General features: G+C 43.7%; 1 protein-coding gene across 1 annotated transcript in view; it reads left to right on the top strand.

Annotated features, from left to right (window-relative positions):
- The first annotated feature begins 1,708 nt into the window (after positions 1–1,708).
- The window catches only part of TRIM42 (tripartite motif containing 42), a 24,882-nt gene continuing 5,103 nt past the window's right edge, over positions 1,709–21,487 (top strand). The window contains exons 1-4 of the mRNA XM_021678740.2: positions 1,709–2,204; positions 5,903–6,600; positions 10,870–11,693; positions 14,599–14,823. Of these exons, the coding sequence (XP_021534415.1) occupies positions 1,864–2,204; positions 5,903–6,600; positions 10,870–11,693; positions 14,599–14,823 (2,088 nt within the window). The 5' untranslated portion in view covers positions 1,709–1,863. The remainder of the gene's footprint in view (positions 2,205–5,902; positions 6,601–10,869; positions 11,694–14,598; positions 14,824–21,487) is intronic.

Here is a 21,487-nt window from a genome sequence, read left to right as displayed (position 1 = left end):
ATACAAAAGTATCTGTCTCTGATGATTGCCAGGGGCTGTGGGAAGGGGGCATAGAGAGTGATGGGTATGGGTATGAGGTGTCTTTTTGGGGTGATGAAAATGTTCTGGAATTAGACAGCGGTGATAGTTGCACAATCTTCTGAATATACTAAAAACCATTGAGTTGTTCACTTTAAAATGGTGATTTTAATGGTAAGTAAATTATATCTCAATAAAAATTTTAAAATTAAAAAAAAAAAAAAAAACTAAGGGCACCTGGGTGGCTCAGATGGTTAAGCATCTGCCTTTAGCTCAGGTCATGATCCCGGGTCCTGGGATCGAGTCCTGCATTGGGCTCCTTGCTCAGCAGGGAGCCTGCTTCTCTCTCTCTCTCTCTGGCAAATAAATGAATAAAATCTTTAAAAAAAAAAAACTAAAATAAGAAGGATCCTTGACCAATGATGAAAATGTACTATCAATCCAGGAGTGAAACTCAGACCTCTGTGCCTGGAGGATAGAGAGAAATATTGATAAAATTGAGTTTGGGAAAATGTGGGGGAAAAGCGTCTCCCATACATTGTTGGTGTCAGTATAAATTGGCATATTCATTTAGGTAAGCAATTTAGTAGTAATCTATCAAAAAAAATAATAAAACACATACCCTATGATCCAGAATTTTCATTTGTAGGAATCTAAAATCAACGTGTGGCTGGCACAGTTAGCACTCAGTGAATGTTATTTCCTAATATAAAGGTGATAATCACAGGGAGAGATAATAAATTATGCAATAAACTCCTAAAGCCAAATTCAGCTCTCACTTCTGCTTCTTTTTGGAAAAATAATAAGACAGTGTTTATACCATAGGGTAGTATGACCATGAAATTTCTGCTCTTTTAATCTTCGCAAGCTGCATAAGTGGAAAGCAAAATTCTCCCCTAAAATATAAGGTCATTTCTAGAAATACCGAGTATATACTTAAAAGCAGAGTTAAAGATTTTCATGTAGAGTTCCAGCCTCTTGAGAAGAGATCATGGGGTGCGTGGAGTGGGGAGGGAGTAGGAAAACCAAGATTGAGCCTCAGCCAAACCCCATGAAGCTACAAAAAAGCCAAGACATATTCAGAGTGACATATGCATGAAGCCTCATGAAAATCAGCGGTGGCTATGCAGCAATGGACAAACTCAGTGACTACTGAAAGATGTGCCTTAGTGAACTCCTACCTTTCTTCCCTTTAATTCTTTGTCCAAATGGCGATTCCCCTTAAATGTAGCCTTGCCATGACTTGTAAACACTTTGTGCTTTGTTCATCACAAAAAGAGTTCAATCAATGCAGAAAAGGCCCAAGGAGAGAACATCATGTCAGTCCACTTCCAATTAATCATACCCAGTCCTTTCAGCCCATGAAGACATACCCTGAAGTCAAATAGCTCAAGTTGCAGGGAAAACATCATCAAAGAGAAATAGCTTCTGGAATCTGCCCCATAACCCAGAAGGTGACAAGTGACAGCTAAACCTCCAGGATGCTCTTTGCATTAACCCCCCTCTGAAGCCGATCCTATGGAAGCGTGGAGTGTCCATCAGCCCCCCACTGCTTGCCACTGCTCCCCATATCTCACCCACCCAGCGTGGTGAGACATGGGGGGGAGACAGGGATTGTGACATAAGCAAATGGCCTCAGGCTGATATATGTAAATGCCAGCTCAGGAGCTTCCTAGTAGGGACGCCACCTGTGAAGCCCTCATAAGAGCCAACCTCTTGCAACCTCCAAGCTGAGGGCCTCATTGGCCCGGGGGGGAGGAGCGACCCCCTCCCTAGGAAACCACAAGATTCTTGTAGAGAAGGGATCCAGAGCTCTGGACAGCCGGTGGCAATCATGTAGGCACCATGGAGACTGCTATGTGTGTTTGCTCTCCATGTTGTACATGGCAGAGATGTTGTCCTCGGTTATGCTCCTGTCTGTGCTGCAAGTTCCTCTTCACCTCCGAGCGGAACTGCACCTGCTTCCCCTGCCCTTACAAGGACGAGCGCAACTGCCAGTGCTGCCACTGCACCTGCTCCGAGAACCCCAACTGCCACTGGTGCTGCTGCTCCTGGGCCAATGACCCCGACTGCAAGTGCTGCTGCACGACCAGCAGCAACCTCCAGTGTTACTACTACGAGAGCCGCTGCTGCCGCAATGCCTCCATCACGTTCCACAAGGGCCGCCTCCGGAGCATCCGCACCTCGTAAGTGCCCGCTGCCCCCACCCCGAGGCCATTTCTCTACCTGAGAAGAGAAGGCCAAAGATTCCGTAGCAATTAAGCGTGTCCCACACAGCCAGTAACCGCGGCTAGCCCTGAGTTCGAAATCCACTCCCGCCAGCCCTGTGAATGAGCACGGCGCTCTCTCACTTGCACCCAGTAGGGGGCACTAATACTTAGCGCGTAAGGGGTTTGTCTTCCAACTGGCCTCTCTCCTAGTTTCTGAATGCCAGGCACTGCATGTGTGACCCCAGGCAACCCTCACCTCATGCCCACCACGCCAGTGAGGAAACTGAGCCTTTGCAAGGTCCAGTGGCCCAGGATCACCTAGCTAGTAAGATGCAGCCAGATTTTGAACCCAGACTCTGTGTCTTAACTTAAAAATGCTGTACTGCAAAATGGAGAGTATAACGTCTGCCATGATTCAGCGGGTATGGGGATTAATGTATGTGCTTTGTAATCTTGTTATGTGATATAAAAATATAAATTGCCCCTTTTCTTCCTCCTCTGAACTTTTGATACCTTAACATGTATTGGAAAAGTTAACAACTTCCACAGGCCATTTTTGACCCCTGTGTCCTATATAAGTACCCCAGAGGGCCCTCAACTCCTGCAGCCTTCTCTTTCTATCTGGAAGTCATGCAACTTAGGGTCTCAGTTACTTGCATGGGGCATTAACCTGTGTCGAGTACTGCATGTTCTCTTCCTGTTCTGACAGAGACAGTCCTTTTATGTCACATTTGAGGGGCGTCTCAAGCAGCAAAGGCAGACTTCTTAGATGAGAAAAGATCAAAGATCAGAACTACAAGATGGCAGCATTGGAGAGGCAGAAAATGAGAGGCAGGTTTAAAGCTTTTCAAGGCTGGAAAAACAATTCCGTGAGCAAAGATTCAGTGAATTCAGGAGAAGAATAGGATCCACTTTGCACTTAGTAGGTTACTCTCCATTCATGGACCTCTCGTGGTGTTTGCATGAATAGAGAACCCAGGGGTCTTGGATAAAAGCCCAGAAGTTCTCAGGTGCAGAAAGTAACATCCACATTCTTCTCTCCTGCCTCAACTGCCCCATTTTCTGCCTATCAGCAATGGACAGTCACTGACCACATTTCAACAGAGGAGAGATGACTTTGGTGCTTTGGGAAGATGCCTTAGGTCAGTAGCTCCCAAACTTTGCTTTACATTAGAATCACCTGGGGATCTTTACAAAGGTCCTCATCCCCAGACATTCTGATTTCATTGGTCTGGGGTGTCACCTGGGCATCAGAATTGTAAAAGCCCCCCAGGTGATTCTAAAGTACAGATGGCCTGGAAGGAACCGAAGGGAAGTTGGGAGACCTGCCATGTGACACAGTGAGAACTCAGGTACTGGGAGAATAGCCCTAAATTGGAAGGAGGGGGGCTGTGCAGAATAGGATAGGCCCGATATTTTAGCAAGAAGGCAAGGCTGCTGGGTTTGGTGGCTATTTGGGTATGGAACCATGGCCACTGAATGCCCAGGTCCAAGCCTGAGGCTTTCCGAGGATGATCAGAGATGCTACTGCGAGTGTCAGGAGGTGGGCTGTGGGTACACTGAGGTTTATCTTCCAACTGGCCTCTCTCCTGGTTTCTGAATCACTGCCTCCCTGCTCTCTCTCTCTTCCCCCAGCATCACCCTCCCTCCCTCCTTCTTCCTGATTTCTCACGCTGTCTCCCTTTATATTACACCATGATCCTCAGAATCCCACCTTCTTGAACTAAAGAGGTTCATCCAGCTACCACGTGTACAACTGACTGTACGTCCAGTGATTCCTTGCAGGGCCCAGGCACAAGACTGAGAAAGCAGAGAGGGAATGGAGCCAAGAACATTGTGGTCAGCAGGCCTAGGACCCAGCTTCCAAATCCCTAAGGGATGAGCTTCCCAGGAGGCTGAGTCCCCACAAGAGGCACCCTCTGTCACCACAGGGCCACTCCCTTCATACTTCCAGTATTCTTGGGCAGCACCTTTGACTACCTGGGCTCTAAGATATAGGTCCCTGGCTGAGATGGGGAAGTAGATAGGGGCATATAGGGACTACAAGAAGCCAAAAGCAGAAAAGAATACATCCACAATGCCAAGATCAACATCCAAATATCACTAATGTGAACAGAAGAGAAGAGACAGGAATAGTCACAAATTGTGTATCTGCTTCCATTTTTATCCCCACAGCTAACTTATTTATTTTCAGAAACTGCTTTTGCCCTGATTATAGCCTCTTAGAACATGCACTTGAATTTTATAAGTATGCTTCTATTTCATCCATGGTTCTTAGAATTAAATATATGAAATCAGCCTCAGCTATTAGACAAAGAATCAACACATACAGAGGCGCACACACACACATACACACTCACACACGAACAGTAGAAGCACACACTTCTGGACTTGACCATTGTTGTCCTCTACTGTGGACATTAGCTGGCTAGTACCAGAGGGGAGTAATTGCAGTGGTCACATTTACTGAGTCCTTACTATGTGCCAGCAGTTAAGCACTTCATCATGGATTACCTCATGTAGACTTTGTAAAATTCTCATGAAAGACATAGGATTGTGAGCTTTGAGCTTTGGATTACAGATGAGGAAACGGAGAATGGGAGAGGTTAAGAAACTCATTTCGAAGGTGCAGCTCTAAAGGGTGTACTCCACCATGAGCAATCCGCCCCTAGAGCCTAGACCCTTAACTCTTACCTATTGGTCTGCTGGTTGGAGCACTTGGGTTCTAGACTTGGCTCAGGGACTGAACTCCTAGTGTCCTCGGAAGGACACGTTACCCATCCATTTTACATACAAAAATAATGATGACGTCAATGCCTGCCAAGCAAAACTCACCAAGAACACACCTGTAGGTGGACAAGACTGGATTTACCGAATCATTGCGACTAGTGAGAACATACACCATGGTTAAGAGTGAAGTGTCTTGGTAAGAAGGCCTCAGCAAGTTATTATGGGATTTAACCTCATTTTAGGTGAGGAAGTGGGGGTAGATCTCCTAGTGGATAACCAGATAAAAATCTTGTCTACAAGATGGGAAGCACACTGGGTGCCCAACGTTGCAACTGGTGAAAAAGCAGTACGCTCCCACTAAACAGGATAGGCCAGGTTTGGTCATTTTTGTGGTCTGGATGATATTCTTGTTTGGCCTGCATTCAAACAGGATGAAGTGGTCTTATTTCTGCTTTGCTCCATCACAGTCTCAGAAGGGCTTTGTGGGGTGTTGGTATTCTGTGACATTATTGATGGGCAACATCACCCAGCCAACATCACCCCAACACCAAGGCCCAGCTGATGGTGCCAGACCAGTCTCTTCTGCTTTCTCTTGCTCAAAAACTCACAACATGCAGTGTCCACTGCTTACTGTGTTCCAGGGGCTGCTCTCAAGCTTTGTAGGTATGAAATGTAATTTTAATCCCCTCAAGAAACTCTATAATGTGACTACTAATTTTATAGCGAGGAAAAAGGCAGAGAGAGGTTAACTGACCCGAGGTTGCCCAGCTAAAAGAATAGCGGAGGCAGGTTTAGAACCCAGGTGCCCCCGCACGGAGCCCATGCTCCCCGCCATCACACTGGCCTGCCTGGCGGTGAGCCCCTAGTTCTTTCAGAAGCCGGAAACGGGGTGAGCTCTGAAGCCTGCCTCCTGAAGCCCTCCCCATGTCCGCTTCTCCTTCCAGCTCCAAGACCGCACTGCGCATCGGAAGCAGCGACACCCAGGTGGATGAGGTGAAGGCGACGCCCGCGAACAGCAACCTGGTGGACCATCTCTCGTGCCCCATGTGCAGCCGGCTGCGCCTGCACTCGTTCATGCTGCCCTGCAACCACAGCCTGTGCGAGAAGTGCCTGCGACAGCTGCAAAAGCACGCCGAGGTCACCGAGAACTTCTTCATCCTCATCTGCCCCGTGTGCAACCGCTCGCACTGCATGCCCTACAGCCACAAGATGCAGCTGCCCGAGAACTACCTGCGCGGGCGCCTCACCAAGCGCTACATGCAGCAGCACGGCTACCTCAAGTGGCGCTTCGACCGCTCCTCCGGGCCCATCGTCTGCCAGGTCTGCCGCAACCGGCGCATCGCCTACAAGCGCTGCATCACCTGCCGTCTCAACCTGTGTAACGACTGCCTCAAGACCTTCCACTCGGACGTGGCCATGCAGGACCACGTCTTCGTGGACACCAGCACCGAGGACCAGGATGAGAAGATCTGCATCCACCACCCGTCCAGCCGCATCATTGAGTACTGCCGCCACGACAACCAGCTGCTCTGCACCTTCTGCAAGACGGCTTTCCACAACGGCCACGAGACCGTCAGCCTCATCGACGCCTGCTCTGAAAGGGCCGCCGCGCTCTTCAGCGCCATCGCCAAGTTCAAAGCAGGTCCTGGTCCCCTTCCCTCTCCTGCACAGTAACTTCTAGTTCAGGAACTGTTAGGCAAAATGGCTCTGGGCAGTCTGTTTGGTGAGAGCCTCCCCCAGCTGGTGGGGCAATCCAAGCACTGAGAAACACTTTGCTAGGCTGCAAGGCATTGGCCTGGTATGCACGCCTGGCAACCACCACCAGCCTCTTAACCTCCCTGCGCCTTGGTTTTTTCATCTGTAAAATGGGCATAATAATAGTAACTCCTTTGTGAGGACTAAATGGGTTACTCTAAGTGTAGCATGCAAAAAAGTATCTGGCACGTAATCAACCCAGAAAGATTCTATAATCTTGGTTACAATCTTCATGACCTTGGACCTCGTTTCCTCCTTTGAAAAGTGGTAAATTTGATCTTCTAGTATCTGTGAACCTTTCTAAAGTTGTCACTAAAGTTGGATGTCTTTGGTATTTTCCCAATTTGCAGAAGGAAAGAATTAAGTCAATGTTGAAATCATTTCTATTTTAAATTTTCCTCAACAGTGTTTTCCCAAAACTTGTAAACAGCAAAGTAAATGAACTGGTAGCAAACACATAATAACAGAAATACTCAGAAATAGCCAATAACATTCTGGTCAACAGCTGGTTTTCCTTCTGCATGCCTGCTCAGGGTTACTTATATTGGCTTACCTATAAAATAGGTAGTTTGTATAAGGGTAACTGACCCTAGTTTCCATGCTGGAATGCGGTACAACAATATTTTGCAGAGCTCAGCAAAGATACCCATAATTTCTGGGTGTGGATCTACCTGATTAGACATGAGGATCTCAGGCATCCTTTTAGGGCTCTTTGCCCCTGGGAATAGCTTCCTTGAATAGAAGCATACTATGCCCAGGCCTAATTTTCTCAATCATCCTACAGTACAGGCATTAAAATTCCTTCCATGAATAAGACAACAGAGATTCTAAGAAGTCATTGGCACAAGGCAGCTAGTAAATGGGCAGACCTGGACTATCTGACTCCAACACCCATGTTAAATCCATAACATTCATTTGACAACCTACTCTATGCTAAACAGTGACCAGAATCTAAAGATTGAAAGATTGAAAAGCAACAGAAACCACCACCATCACCACCTGTGGTCTACTTCCTTAAGGACTGGATGAAGTCAAGTGACCAAAGTGTACCAGATCACCCCAGCCTTTCCCTTTGTTGGATATTTCAGTGTCCATGTGTAAACATGCCTAAACATATGAGTGGGGGGCAGTTTTTCTCTGAGCTGCACACAAAGGTCCTGTTGGACATACAGATGGGTAAGAGATGGGCTTTTCTAACTCTGTCACCTAGGACCTCTCACTAGCATGCATATTTCAGACATACCTTCACTTCTCAATTGCTTCTACTAGGAAACATTGTTTATCAATTGATATTTATTCAGTTTTAGAACCACCACCAAGGAAATCGCTACATTAAAGAAACTCTATAAGAGCCATATTGCCAAAGAAATGGGTAGCCCCTTTGGTTCTAGAGGGTTTTCTTAAGGTAGACTCACTGCCTGGGCTCAGCTGGATTCTCTGGGGCCTCAGCATAGGGAAGGGGCTGCTGCCTACAGTCTGCTGTGGCCCCCAGGTAACCACAGGAAGCCTGGGTTTTTAACAGAGGAGAAATCTAAGATAGTTTTCTCAGAGTCCAGGGCACCTAGAAGTCAGACAATGAAATTCAATTCAATGTAAGGGGACACCAGTACAAATTCCAGACAGCCCAGCAATTGGAAGGGGACAGGGGTCACCTTCAAGGCATATCCATTTATATGTAGGTAAAGAATTTAGCCCTGTCCATCCTTGCTAAGGGAACCACCACCACCCCCAAATTTTTTTAACCAGGTTTCAAACTTGCTTTTAAGGATTCAATTCACTTTTGAGGAAGGTGCCATAAATCTGCATTTTAAACAGATCTTCAGGTAATTCAAAAGCAGATGGTCTGACGATACACTGAGAAACTCTGGGCCCTGGAGGGAAGATCAAGTTTGGGTCAATTGATTGAATCTGTGGTGTTGATTCCAGCTACACATTGGAACCACATGCAGAGCTTTGCTAACTAGGACCAGCAACAATGGCACCACCCAGGAGCCTGGGCATGCAGAATCAGGCCCTAGCCATACCAATTTCATGGGAATCTGCATTTTTAACAAGATCCCCAGAAGATCCCTTGGATTAGATTCTAAACGCAGCTACAAACTGCCTCATCTGGATTACTGAGTCCTAACTCAGGCCAATTCAGAATCTCAGCAAGTGAGGCCAAGAGAGGAGTTTTCTTTAAAGTTACCCAGAAGATTCTGATGCTCACAGAGGGCTGAGAACCACAGTTGGAGCAATTAAGAACATAGGCTTTGGAGTTAGACAAATAGAATTAGAGACAGGCCTTGGTTTCTCCTATTTACTTGCTGTCATTGGACAATAACTTAACCTCTCTGAGCCTTAGCTTCCTCATCTATAAATGGGAACAATATCTTCCTCATAGGAAGATAAGTGTTATATATGATAATACAGAAATGTGATCCATAATATGTGTATCATCTAGATCTGGTCCATAATAAATGTTTAATAAACAAGAGCTACTTTTAAGTGTACTGCCTGAAAAAGATGTTGATTGAACTTTGCTCTAAGACTAGCTCTTGCAAAGTTGCCATATTTATAAGACAGGGGGAGGGATGCTTCTGGCTTCCTCTTTCTCTTCTCCTGGTGCTGCCTCTTTCCCCCTCATCTAAGGAATTTTTATCCTATCTCTCAGGACTTTACATAAACATAATCCTTAATAAAGCAAGGAATTCCTTATGCAAGTGTCTTTGGCAATCAGTGAGTAACTATTGAATAGTCAAAGAAATTAATGAATAAAGTGGAATTTCAACTGCCATAAGCCACAGTGGGGTTTGAGTCAGGGGAGAGTGGGGAGCACTTCTCAGCACCTCTGCAATCACCCTGATTGTTTCCTATTCAGCCCCCATTGGCATTGCTTCTGTGCCAGTATGAGGGAGGAGGTGGGCAGAGGAAACAGCGGCTTCACAAAATAGGCCAGAGAGTGGCATTTACCCCAAAGATGTTAGAAAATAGAACAGATTGGCTTTCACTCAATAAATACCTCTCAAGCCCTTCTACACACCCTAGTCATAGTGACAACCAAGACAGCCACAGTCCCTGTTCTCGTGGTCCAACAGGACTCTTGGGTTTCTCTTACTCAAATGCACATCATTGTTACAATAGCCACCACCCACAGAGGTCCAGCTTACTGTGTACCCAGGACTATGTTAAGAACCAAGTACAAAAAATTCTGGGGCACCCCTACTCATGAGTGAAATTTGGTGAGAGTTATAGCCCATCAATTCACTGCAAAGTTGACCATTCAGGGGAGGATCTTATCTTTAGACTAGGCCACAGAAGGTTGACATGTCTTCACATAGTTGTCACTGCCTGATGCCTAAATCACTGTAAAGCCAACACAGCTGCTCATTTCACAGAGATGTGCCACATACTTTCTTTCATAGTATTCTCTATACTGTAGTATCACTGGATTTATGAGTGCCTTGATTGTCGGTGCCCTTTCATATTCATATATGTATCCCTAGTACCTTGGAAGGCATATGACTTGTAACAGGTGTTCAGTAAATGTTTGTTGAATGACTGAGTGAACTTATAATCCAAAAACCACTTAAGAGGATACAGGACAAATTGAGTTCTCCTTGAAGTGCAACAGCAGACTCTTTCTTGGAACGAAATGGGGGAAAGGCAAGAGAAGGAGCCCAGCTGATTTCCTGTTGTCTAGGGCTAGGTTTTTGGTGAATGAGGCAAGGCAGCATTTAGAAGTCATCAGAAATTTAGTTCTTAGAAAATTCAGTTCTTTCACACAGGGAAAACCAGTCACTTTGTGACATCACCTCTTCTTAAGTCCAACGTGCTGACAAGTGAAGTCTGGTAAAAACTCATATCAAGGGTGGTCTTGAACTTTCAATTTCAACCCAAGGCCACAGAGACTACTACAGATATAACTATGCCAGGAAAGAAAGGCTGTTATTCCTGAGGGAAGTATTAGACAAGGAGGCCGAGAGGGAATTCCTGAGGGAGGCCAGATGCACCTCATAAACCTGTTCTAGCCTATTTCAGTTCAACTACAAGTGCCTTCCCTCCTTCTCCGCCCACTTCCATGGGGTCCAAAGGAATTTGCTCCAGTCTTCTACTGGCTTTAACATCTGGGGAGATGAAAATTTTAACCAAAGTAACTAACCTGGTTGTTTTGCAGTCCGCTATGAGATTGATAATGACCTAATGGAGTTCAACATTTTAAAAAACAGCTTTAAAGCTGACAAGGAGGTGAAGCGAAAAGAGATCCGAAATGGATTTCTCAAGCTGCGCAGCATTCTACAGGAGAAGGAGAAGTCCATCATGGAGCAAATAGAGAATCTGGAGGTGTCCAGGCAGAAGGAGATTGAAAAATACGTGTATGTCACAACCATGAAAGTGAATGAAATGGATGGCCTGATTGCCTACTCCAAGGAAGCCCTGAAAGAGACAGGCCAGGTGGCATTTCTGCAGTCCGCCAAGATTCTGGTGGACCAGATTGAAGACGGCATCCAGAGCACCTATAGGCCTGACCCACAGCTCCGGCTACACTCCTTGCACTGCATGCCCTTGGACTTTGCTGAGCTCTCCAGTGCTATCCACGAGCTCTTCCCCACAGGACCCAAGAAGGTATGCTCCTCAGGGGACTCCCTGACCTCCCCCTATCCCATGCACTCAGAAATGATGATTGCCAGGAAGGTCACTTTCAGCACTCATAGCTTCGGCAACCAGCAGATATACCAGCGAAGCTCCTCCTTGTTGTCTTTCAACGCCACTGGTGGTGAGAAGGCCAAAATGGGTCTGGAAGCCTATGGGCGAGCCCAGTCTGCCACACCTGCCAAACCCACAGATGGCCTCTATACTTACTGGAGTGCAGGGGCAGACAACCAGTCTCTGCAGAACAGCAGCAGCTTCCACAACTGGTACTCATTCAATGATGGTACTGTGAAGACCCCAGGCCCAATTGTTATCTACCAGACTCTGGTGTATCCTAGAGCTGCCAAGGTAAGAAAGGCTCTGGGCCCATGGCGAAGACAAGGGGGTGTGAGGTACGGAATGGAGGTGGGTAGTCAGGAAAGGGTGCACTTACCTCTTTGATCTCTAGGGTCCAGTCACTCAAATCTGTTCCTCTGGATTCTTCATGGTCAGCCCATTCAAAAGGGATAAGTTCCTAAAATCTTAAGTACCCTAAGATTGGCTTAAACCAAACAACATATTTAACTTATAGTCAAAAATATATCTGAAAGCCCCAACCCCATTTCAAGGGCAACCCAAATTTGGGAAACAAAGTAATTGGAAGAGACTGCTTGGAGGGTGTAATATTTCCCAGGGGAAAGCCTGTAATAATAGAGAGAACACAGAAAATCAAATTGTAAATACAGGCTCCATTATCTATTAGCTGTGATTCCTCTAAATTGCTACCTTTCCTAAAGAAATTATCCATACTCTCCATGATTTGGAAAGAATGGAAGGAAAATCCCCAATGGAATCCCAATTCTTATCTCCTGAGATTCAAATTTTGGGGGTGTGGTTCTCTCACAGACCTCTACCACTGTCATCATCTGACTTCAGGGGACATGACTCCTCCTTGACCTTCTTGGCCTAACATGACCTTTCCCTCAACATTCCTTTCAAATCCAGCTGAACATAAATTGAACTGTTTATAGAATGTGTTATTAAGGTTCAGGGAGAGAAACAGATTAACTTGCGATTAGATACTCGATTAGAGCAAATCTTGCCTCTCTTAGGATTCCCTACGGGGACATTTCCCAGGCCAGCCCATGGCCTGCTTTCGTGTGGCAGAACTCATCTTTTGCCTGCATAATCTGACAACACTCCCAAAGACTTTTAGCATCCTTAAAGTTGAAACCATTGATTCTCAAACATTAATGTGCACCTGGAAGTCTTGTTAAAATGCACTTTTATATCAAGGGTCTAAAAAACAAGAAAATGAAAACCAGACTCTGACCAAGCTTTACTTTGCTGTTCTCCTGAGACATCATAATCTATGTTTTAGAGTCTATCATTGCCAGCAAGAATGACCTTACATTGCAAAGTAGAATATACCTTCCCATGGGCTCTCAGACACAGCAAAGTATCTCTGCCCTTCACAGAAGAGATGTCCACAACTAAACAGCTGAACCTTCATTTCCAAATGATCCTAGATCAGCAAAGCCTGCAGTGTACGTGACATTAGCTCAGTGATGGCCTTAGGTCTCTCCATGCAACTTAGACTGCTTAGGAGATTGGCAGTTTCTTGCTCTGGAAGGGAAGAACTAGTGATATCTTCTCCATACTTGGGCTTGGAAAACAGTCACCCCACACCACCGGTTAGTGGTCCCTGGATGAGCCCAAGAAAGGGGCCTACACAGGAAAACCTAGTTAAGACATTGCCTGTCAAGAGAGGGACACCTAAACCTACTGCCAAATATGGTATTTGATTTGAAGATATTATTGATCCCCATTAGGATCATGGAATGGAATTCACATGGGAAACATAGTGCTCAGTAATGCCCAAGATGAAATCTGTGTTGACTTCTCTCACAAATGATGGTTGACAGTCCTCTTTAGGCTTTTGGCATAAAAAACATTCTCAAAGTTAGTACTATAACTTGTCATTATGTATCTGAAAAATCCTAAGGAGTTTTTTCTAAAAACTCAATTTTATTTCTAGAAATCTTTCCCAGAGAAATGATTAAAAATTCAAGTGAAGATTCATGCCCCAAAAGTCTTCACTGCATCATTATTTATTAGAGTGTAAAATTAGAAACAACCTAAACGTTCAACTATAGAAGGATTAAATCACTTATGGGACAGTTATTAAAATTGTGCTTTACTAAGTTTTTCATAATATAGGGAAATATGTAAAATATAACAAGTGAAAGAAAGTAGGAATCAAAGCAATATAACCCAAATTATATATATCTCCGTGTTTGTGTATGTTCCAAAATTGGAAAGAAATTAATTATTAACTGAATTTTGGAATCATAAGTGGTATTTATTTTCATCCCTTATATTTTTTCTGTATTTTCCAAGTCTTTTACAATGAGTATGTTAGTTTTGATAATCAGAAAAAAAATAAGTTAATTTTCACTGATGAATTATATAAATTTATAAAAGGTTTTAAAAGTATAAATATATAAAAATAACTACAAATTATATAAAGTCACAAAAATTTATGCACTTATGAGTAATTATAAATTAATTTTATAAACATAATGACATTTGAATTTATTAAAACTTAAAGAACACAATATAATCAGTATAAAATATATGCAAAGCACAATCTGCTAATTGACACTTGTTAGTATATCTCTTTCCAAAAGTTGATATTTTATGTTTTGAGTGTGAACATATATTCTCCATGACTTGGGTAAGTCTTTTCACCTCTCTGGTACTCTACTTCTTTGTGTGTAAAATAGAGGGTTGGAATAGATACACTTTTCATCTTCTAGTAGTCTGTGGTTCTATTAGAATTTGCTTAATGTAACCTTCCTGAGCCTCAACTGTAAAATGGGATAATAAAATCTCCCTTCCAGGGAGTTGTGAAGACTAGGTGAGTTAGGCAATGTCAGACACAGAATCTGATGCATAGAAGGTGTTCAATAAATGGCAGCTACCTTACTTAGTTGTGTCAGTAGACCAGTGGTCACCGCCAATGTTGGCTGGTGGTAATAGAACCCAGAGAAGCATTCTTCTGTTCTTGAAATGCATCACAAGCATCATGTCAGGCCTTATTAGGTAGCCTTTCAAGACTGTTGCACATAGTCTACGTCAAAGTCCTCAGCAGCTGGAGGAGATGGGGTCAGCTTAAACTCACCCCACTGATAGTTAATGACACAAATCTTTATGGGAAAGAAAGCTGAATGGTGTATATTGATATCACACCCACATGTTCATTGCTTCATAGGTTTACTGGACATGCCCAACAGAAGACGTGGATTCTTTTGAGATGGAATTTTATGAACTCATTACTACCCCTCCTAACAATGTGCGGACAGAGCTTTGTGGGCAAATTCGGGATATAATGCAGCAGAGTTTGGAGCTGCACAACCTGACCCCCAACACTGAGTATCTGTTTAAAGTTAGAGCCACCAATGACAATGGTCCTGGGCAATGGAGTGACATCTGCAAGGTACTGTGCACATTTTTCTCAGACAGACTTTCTTTATAAGCTCTGATGCAGCTCTGTTAGGACGATCACGAGATCACAGAACCTACTGTGTGACTGCCCCCTCTAATCCCAGAAAACTTGTTAACTCAGGTCAGAGAGAAGGCTGCTGGCCTTAACCAACTTGGCAAATGAGGCCTGAAAATTGTTAGTTCAGTTTGATTCAAAAAACATTTGGGCCAGGCATTCTTTTAGGATGTAGAGATTTAGAGGAAAATAAGACATAATCCTTGCCTTCAAGGAGCTCAGGGTCTATTAAACAGATAATTGTGGCGTGAGAAGGACAAAAAAAAGAACTCATTATTAGCCCTGGTGGTGACTCAAAGCAAGTGTCTAGTGCCAGATTTAACAAACATAAATACAGGACACATACAGAAAACAATTTTTAGTATAAGTATGTCCCATGCAATATTCTAGACATAGTTATACTAAAAATTTTTATTTGCTGTTTACCTGAAAGCCAAGCAATAGCCACTGAGCATGTCAGAATGGACTCCCAAAAAGAAGGGACAGGATTATTCCTATCTTCTTGGTGATGCAAGGCTGACTCTTCTTTATATCCCCAGGGGATATACATTCATGAATATAATTTTATTGATACTCAAATGAGAAAAGGAAGAAAAATATCAAGACTTCCCATAGCTATCTTACTGTATAACCATGATGATGTTTTTTGGGATAAGAGTAGATTTATGGCTTAATCAGGGATTCTTTAGAGTAAAGATAGTAAGTCCATTCATTTCAGCTTTTGAAAAGGGAGATTTATGGTACGGAGAGAGAGGAGTCTCATGAGACCACTTCCAGCCAGGATATACATCTGATCCCCAAGGGAACTAGAAAACTATCAGTTCCTCTCCCTTCCTCTCTCTGTCTCTCTGTCTCTGTCTCAGTCCTCCCTCTGCCCGCCCTTCTATGTCTGCTTCTGTCTGAATCTATTCTACTTTCACCTAGTTTGTAGTATCTCCTCTGCTAAATTCAGCTTGCTTGTGGTTTCGGATTGTCTTGGCCCAACGTCTGTGTGACCAACACAATCTGACTAGCAACACTCCCTTTGTCTCAGGTCCAGTGTTTGCAGAAGAGGATCTTCCCTGATTGGTTGCTACCTCTAGTGATGAAGGGAAGCAGGAGGCAGGGTGGGGGCAGGATTATGCTGTTGGCCAGTGTACCAGTAGCAAGTCTGCTGTAGGTGGACGGTCTCTAGTCCATCTGGACTCCTTCTGGAGTCAGTACCCACACGCACCCCTTCCCACTCCCACAGAGGTCAGCCACTTCCCTGGGAAGGAAGTGGGATGAGAAAGTCAGCCTTGCTGCTCCTCTTTCTCTACCCTGCCCATTCCCCTGTCAGGCAGGTGGCTCAGAGCCCAATTCTTGTTGGTACCCTTCTCTCCCAAGCATGGAACACCCACAGCTGCTACCATATTTTGCAGCATGTCCTTTTGACTATGGATTCTTCCTTCCTCTAGTTCTATCTATCTTCCTTCTAATTTTTTAGAAATTCCTCAAAAATGTCTCGAACATGAAGGGCACTCAATGCTGTTACTAATTTTTTTTAAATGTATCTCCTGTCATTTTTCCATGCTAGGGTCAAGGACAGAGGTGGAGAGACTGAAACGTGTTGGCCCTTCTTAGGTAGATGTTTTGTCCTTCATCTTGAGCTCCAAACTCCCTGAAAACAAACTTCATGTCTAATTCATCTCTCTTTCTCCCACAATGCTTACCACAGCACTGTGCATATCTCGGGTTCTTAATGGTTATTGAATGAATACATGACTGAAAATATGACCAAACAAATGAATATATGAATGAATGTCTAAATTAAAGAGTGAAGAAATAAATTGATGAATAAAATTAATAATTACAAAGTACCATAAGATGTCCGAAAGCTAAGTGTTTTATGCAATCAGTCAAGAAATAACATTCCCCCTGAAATTGTGTTTATGCAATTAATTTGTACTTCCTATATGGGAAGGAAACCCATTCCAGTTTCTTTGCTTTTTAACACAATTTCTAAATGAGCAGAGCACTAATTAATGAGGTTTTCTGGAAGCTTCATTTTTATCTGACTCGCAGAGCTGCAATATAGATTTTTCCTTCAGAAGTAATTCTTCCTCCCTCTTTGTGATTATATTAGCATTCAAGGGGAAACACTGGCTTCCTTAACTTTTGTCATGATTTGCATAAGTAAAGGCTTCAATAGCAAATGAAAATAAGATGGTGTGTTTGAATGACATTTATAAAGCTTCATAAAAGTAATGACTTCAGTTCTTTCCTATAAAATCGAAATACTTTTCCTTTGGCATCAGTTCTATGCAGGTATTCCTGAAAGGTTTCATTTAAAATGCTATAATGAGGTAGCCGAATCATTTCTTATCCAAAATACAATATTTCCATCATATGTACTTTTGAAAAGGAAGTGAAATAACACCTTTCATATTTGATTTTCATAGTCTGTGACTTGCTGATTTTTAAGGGATTTTATTCGAAGTATAATACGTGAATCATGAAAATTAACTTGAATGCTTTTTAAAGGTCCCATTTATTGAAGGCCAACTCGATGTCAGACACTGTCTATTCGTTATCACTGATCTACCAACCACTGGAGGAGAGGAGTTATTGCCTCTATTTTACAGATAAGGAAACCGAGTCTCAGGAAGGGAAAGTGTCGGCCCTCATGTAACTTGAAGGAGGAGTTGAGTGGGAACCTAGGTGTCATCCAAACTGGAGCTCTTTGTCCCCTACACCACAGTCAGATTCAGCTAAGTCTGGGCTGGTAGGCCCCACCCTGGTGACCTGGCATCTCATGCTGGGAGAATGTTGTCCAAGCCAACAGCAGTGAGAGTGGGACTTTTTTTTTTTTGAGAGGCAAGATTGAGCATTGCTTGGCCTGGTGTACCTAGCCCCAACTCCACTAGGCTGTAAGCCCCAGGAGGGCAGGTGTCCTGCTGGTCTTCTTCTCTCCTCTCGGCCCACAGCCCTCCACCAACAGCCTCTAACATCCAAGAGCCTGATAGTTTTGAAGGAATGAAGAAATGTGTTTTTAGACAAGTCATATATCCTTTAGCCTGTTTCTTCTCCTGCTCTTCTGCTAGTCCCCAGGGTCCCTCCTGACCACCATCCCCATTTCATTTCTGACAATAGCCTCTTTACTTTGTCTCCCTCGGACTTTAAATCTCTGCTAACTGCCAGGAAGTCTTCCCATGACAAATGGAACTTTCCATCTATGCACTGGTTTCCTATTACTGCAGTAACAAATTAGCAGTTTAAACAATACACATTTTCTTATTACCTTATAATTCTGGAGGTCAGAACTCCAAAATGGGTGTCACTGAGTAAAATCAAGGTGTGAGCAGGGCTGTGTTCCTTCTGGAGACTCTGGAAGAAGTTTATTCTCTTGCCTTTTCCAACTGCTAGCAGCTGCCCGCGTTCCTGGGCTCATGGCCCCTTCCTGCATTTTCCAAGCCAGAAACATTAGGCTGAGTCCTTCACACACACACACACACCACACACACCACACACACCACACACACCCACACACACACACACACACACCACCACCACCACCACCACCCCCCCTCACACCTTCTCACACTCCTGGCTCTCTTCCGCCCCTCTCTTCCACTTTGGAGGACTCTTGTGATTACATTGGACCCACCTGATGATTCAACATAATCTTTGTCTTAAAGCCAGCTGACTAGGAACCTTAATTCCCTTTTGCTGTGTGTAACATAACATGTTCACAGGTTCCCAGCGTCATGACGTGGACATCTTTGGGGGCTATTACTCTGCCTACCACAGTCTGTAAACCAGATGTCCCCTGTTACATCACATTTGGAAGTAAAAATTCAGGCCCAACAATAGTCACAAACTGCTCCTGTTCTGGGTCTTTCCTGATAGCTCTTTAGGAAACTAGGTCTTTCCTGATAGCCCACCCTTGCCCCCATTCACCCTCTCAAATTCCTTCTCAGTCTGTACTGGGGGTCACCCCTGGTGTGTCTCCCATGTGCTCAGGAGACAGCCCTGTCAGCTACTCCGAGTCTCTGCAGTGCTGCTCCCTTCCTGCCCAGGCTGGAACTCCAGGCACAGAGCCAGGCTGCCCGACCTTCTGGGCATCTTACCTTCTGGTTTTACCTTGGTCCCTACTTCAGACCTCCTGTCTAGGCTGAGATCCACATCTTCAGGAGGTGGGGTTGCAGGGCAATCAGAGTGACCAACACTATCCCACACTCAGAGTAACTGCCCCAAACCTACCCCACACTACCCACATACTCACAGCGACTCCCTGCCCTGAAATGAAATAAAAATGGGTTTGTACTCTCTATCTCCTTAGGACTTATTCTTCGCCAAAGAGCTCCTTAATCCTTCATGCCAACAGAATCCCATTAGTCTTTCCCTACTTGCTCTGCAGATAGACTTGAGCCCTGGAGTGAGAATAATTTAGATCAAGCCAGACCTTTTATTTTTAACTTCGTACACAGAGGGTTGAGTTAATCAATACACTTCAGTTCATGGTCCATTTTCAACATTGGTTTATGCAAAGCCCTTTTCTTGTCTCCATATGTATTCCTTTTAGTGGCCATTCCTTCCCAGACATCCGTTCTAACACATTTTATGTGTATCTCATTACTTTTATGAGTTCTTCACATGGTATGTACTATTTTGAATGTGTTGGTAATTTGCACAAACAGTATTGTGCCACATATCCTACTTTGTTTCTCACCCTTTCTCCCTGAATACTGTGTTTTTATGCTCTAGCCATGTCATTAGGCACATTTAGGCCCTTTCTCCTGATGCTGCCTCATTTGGGCACCACATGTTACCTGTCCACTCAGCCAGGATGGACACCCAGGTGACCTCCAATAGTGCCTCAGTGAACAATATTCATTCCTGACATTTTGTGGGCAGGATGGGGGCGTGAGAATTTCTCTGGAACATTGTATATGTTTTCTAGGGCTGCCATACTAAAATGCTACAGATTGGGTGGCTTAAACAACAGAAATTTATTTGCTCACAGTTCTGGAAGCCAGAAATCCCAAATCACATTTTTGACAGGTCTGGTTTCTTCGGAGGCCGCCTCTCTCCTTGGCTTGCAGACACCTGACTTTTTCCTGTGTCCTCACGTGGCCTTTTCTCTGTGCAAGGGCACCTCTGGCAGGTCTCTTAGGGCCTTCCCCAATAACCCCATTTTAACTTAATCACCTCTTTAAAGGTCCTCTCTCCAAATACAGTTGGCCCTTGCACAACACAGGTTCAAACTGTGTGGGTCCACTTATACACTGATTTTTTACAGTGCAGGACTGTCTTTTCTCTTCTATGATGTTCTTATTAACATTTTCTTTGCTCTGTCTTTATTGTAAGAATATAGTATATAATAAATATATGATATGTGTTAACTGACAATTTATGTTATCAGTAAGACTTCTGGTCGGCAGTAGGCTACTAGTAGTTAAGTTTGGGGGCATTAGAAAGTTATACATGGATTTCCAACTGCGCAGGGGGTCAGCACCCCTAACCCCTGCATTGTTCAAGGGTCAGCTGTATAGGCACATGCTGAAGTACTGGGGATAGGACTTCAAGGTATAAATTTTGGGAGGACACAATTCAGCCCTTACCAGATATATACCATGAGTGAAATTGCTGGGTCATAGAGTACATGCACACTTGATTTCAATGCATGCATGTATGGGTCCATAAAGAATGAACAAGGGCCCCTATATCCTAGCCCACCTGTATGTGGCACGATCCAGCTTTCTACTACTTTGCTAATCCAATAGGTACAAAGTGCTGTCTCCTTATTGTTTGAAATTTCATTTCATATGCTTCTTAGTTTTCAAGATTTCCTCTTCTGTAAATAGCCTGTGAAATATCCTTTGCCCATTTTTCTATTGCATTTTTCATTGTCTAGGTGAATTTCAGTGTGTGCCGATATATTCCAGATAATGGTTTTAGACATTGTTAATATCTTCTCTGTTCTGACATTTGTCTATTAACTTTGTTCGTAGTGTATTTCATGAAACAGCAGAAAACTTCCATTTTGATATGATCAAAGTCATCAATTATTTTTCCCTTCTGGTTTGACCTTTTGAAGTTTTGTTTAAGAAAGTTCTTCCATAGGCTTAGGTCACAAAGATAATCTTCCACATAATTCTTTTATTAACTTTAGTTTTACTAGCAAATTTAGAACTTTCATCCATCCAGAGCCCAACTTTGTGTGTAGTGCTAGATAGGGATGCACTTTTTTTGACCATCTAGTGAGCCAGTTTTTGCAATGGCATCCACCAAGCAATGTCTTCTCCATTCATATACAGTAAAGGTGCCACTGCCATCTTATATTAAAGTGCCATGTATTTCGGGCTCTGAGCTCTCTACGGCCTCCTGTAGGGAAATTTGTCTTTCTATATCAATACCACACTGGTTTTATTGTTTAATCTCAGCTTTGTGCTCTGTCTTGATGAACTGCTAGGGTAAATCTGCCCGTTACCCTTCTTTCTTTTTTAAGTTTTATTTAACTAATCATAGGAATTTGTTCCTTCATATAAATTTTGGAGTAAGTAAATTGAATTCCTAAAAAAAAAAAAGGAAAGAAGAAAGAAAGAAAGAAAGAAAGAAAGAAAGAAAGAAAGAAAGAAAG

Source organism: Neomonachus schauinslandi, chromosome 1 (assembly GCF_002201575.2).
Source record: "Neomonachus schauinslandi chromosome 1, ASM220157v2, whole genome shotgun sequence".
NCBI classification, from domain to species: Eukaryota; Metazoa; Chordata; class Mammalia; order Carnivora; family Phocidae; genus Neomonachus; species Neomonachus schauinslandi.
The sequence above is the reverse complement of the archived record's forward strand: the minus strand, read 5'-3'. Positions and strand labels throughout refer to the sequence as shown.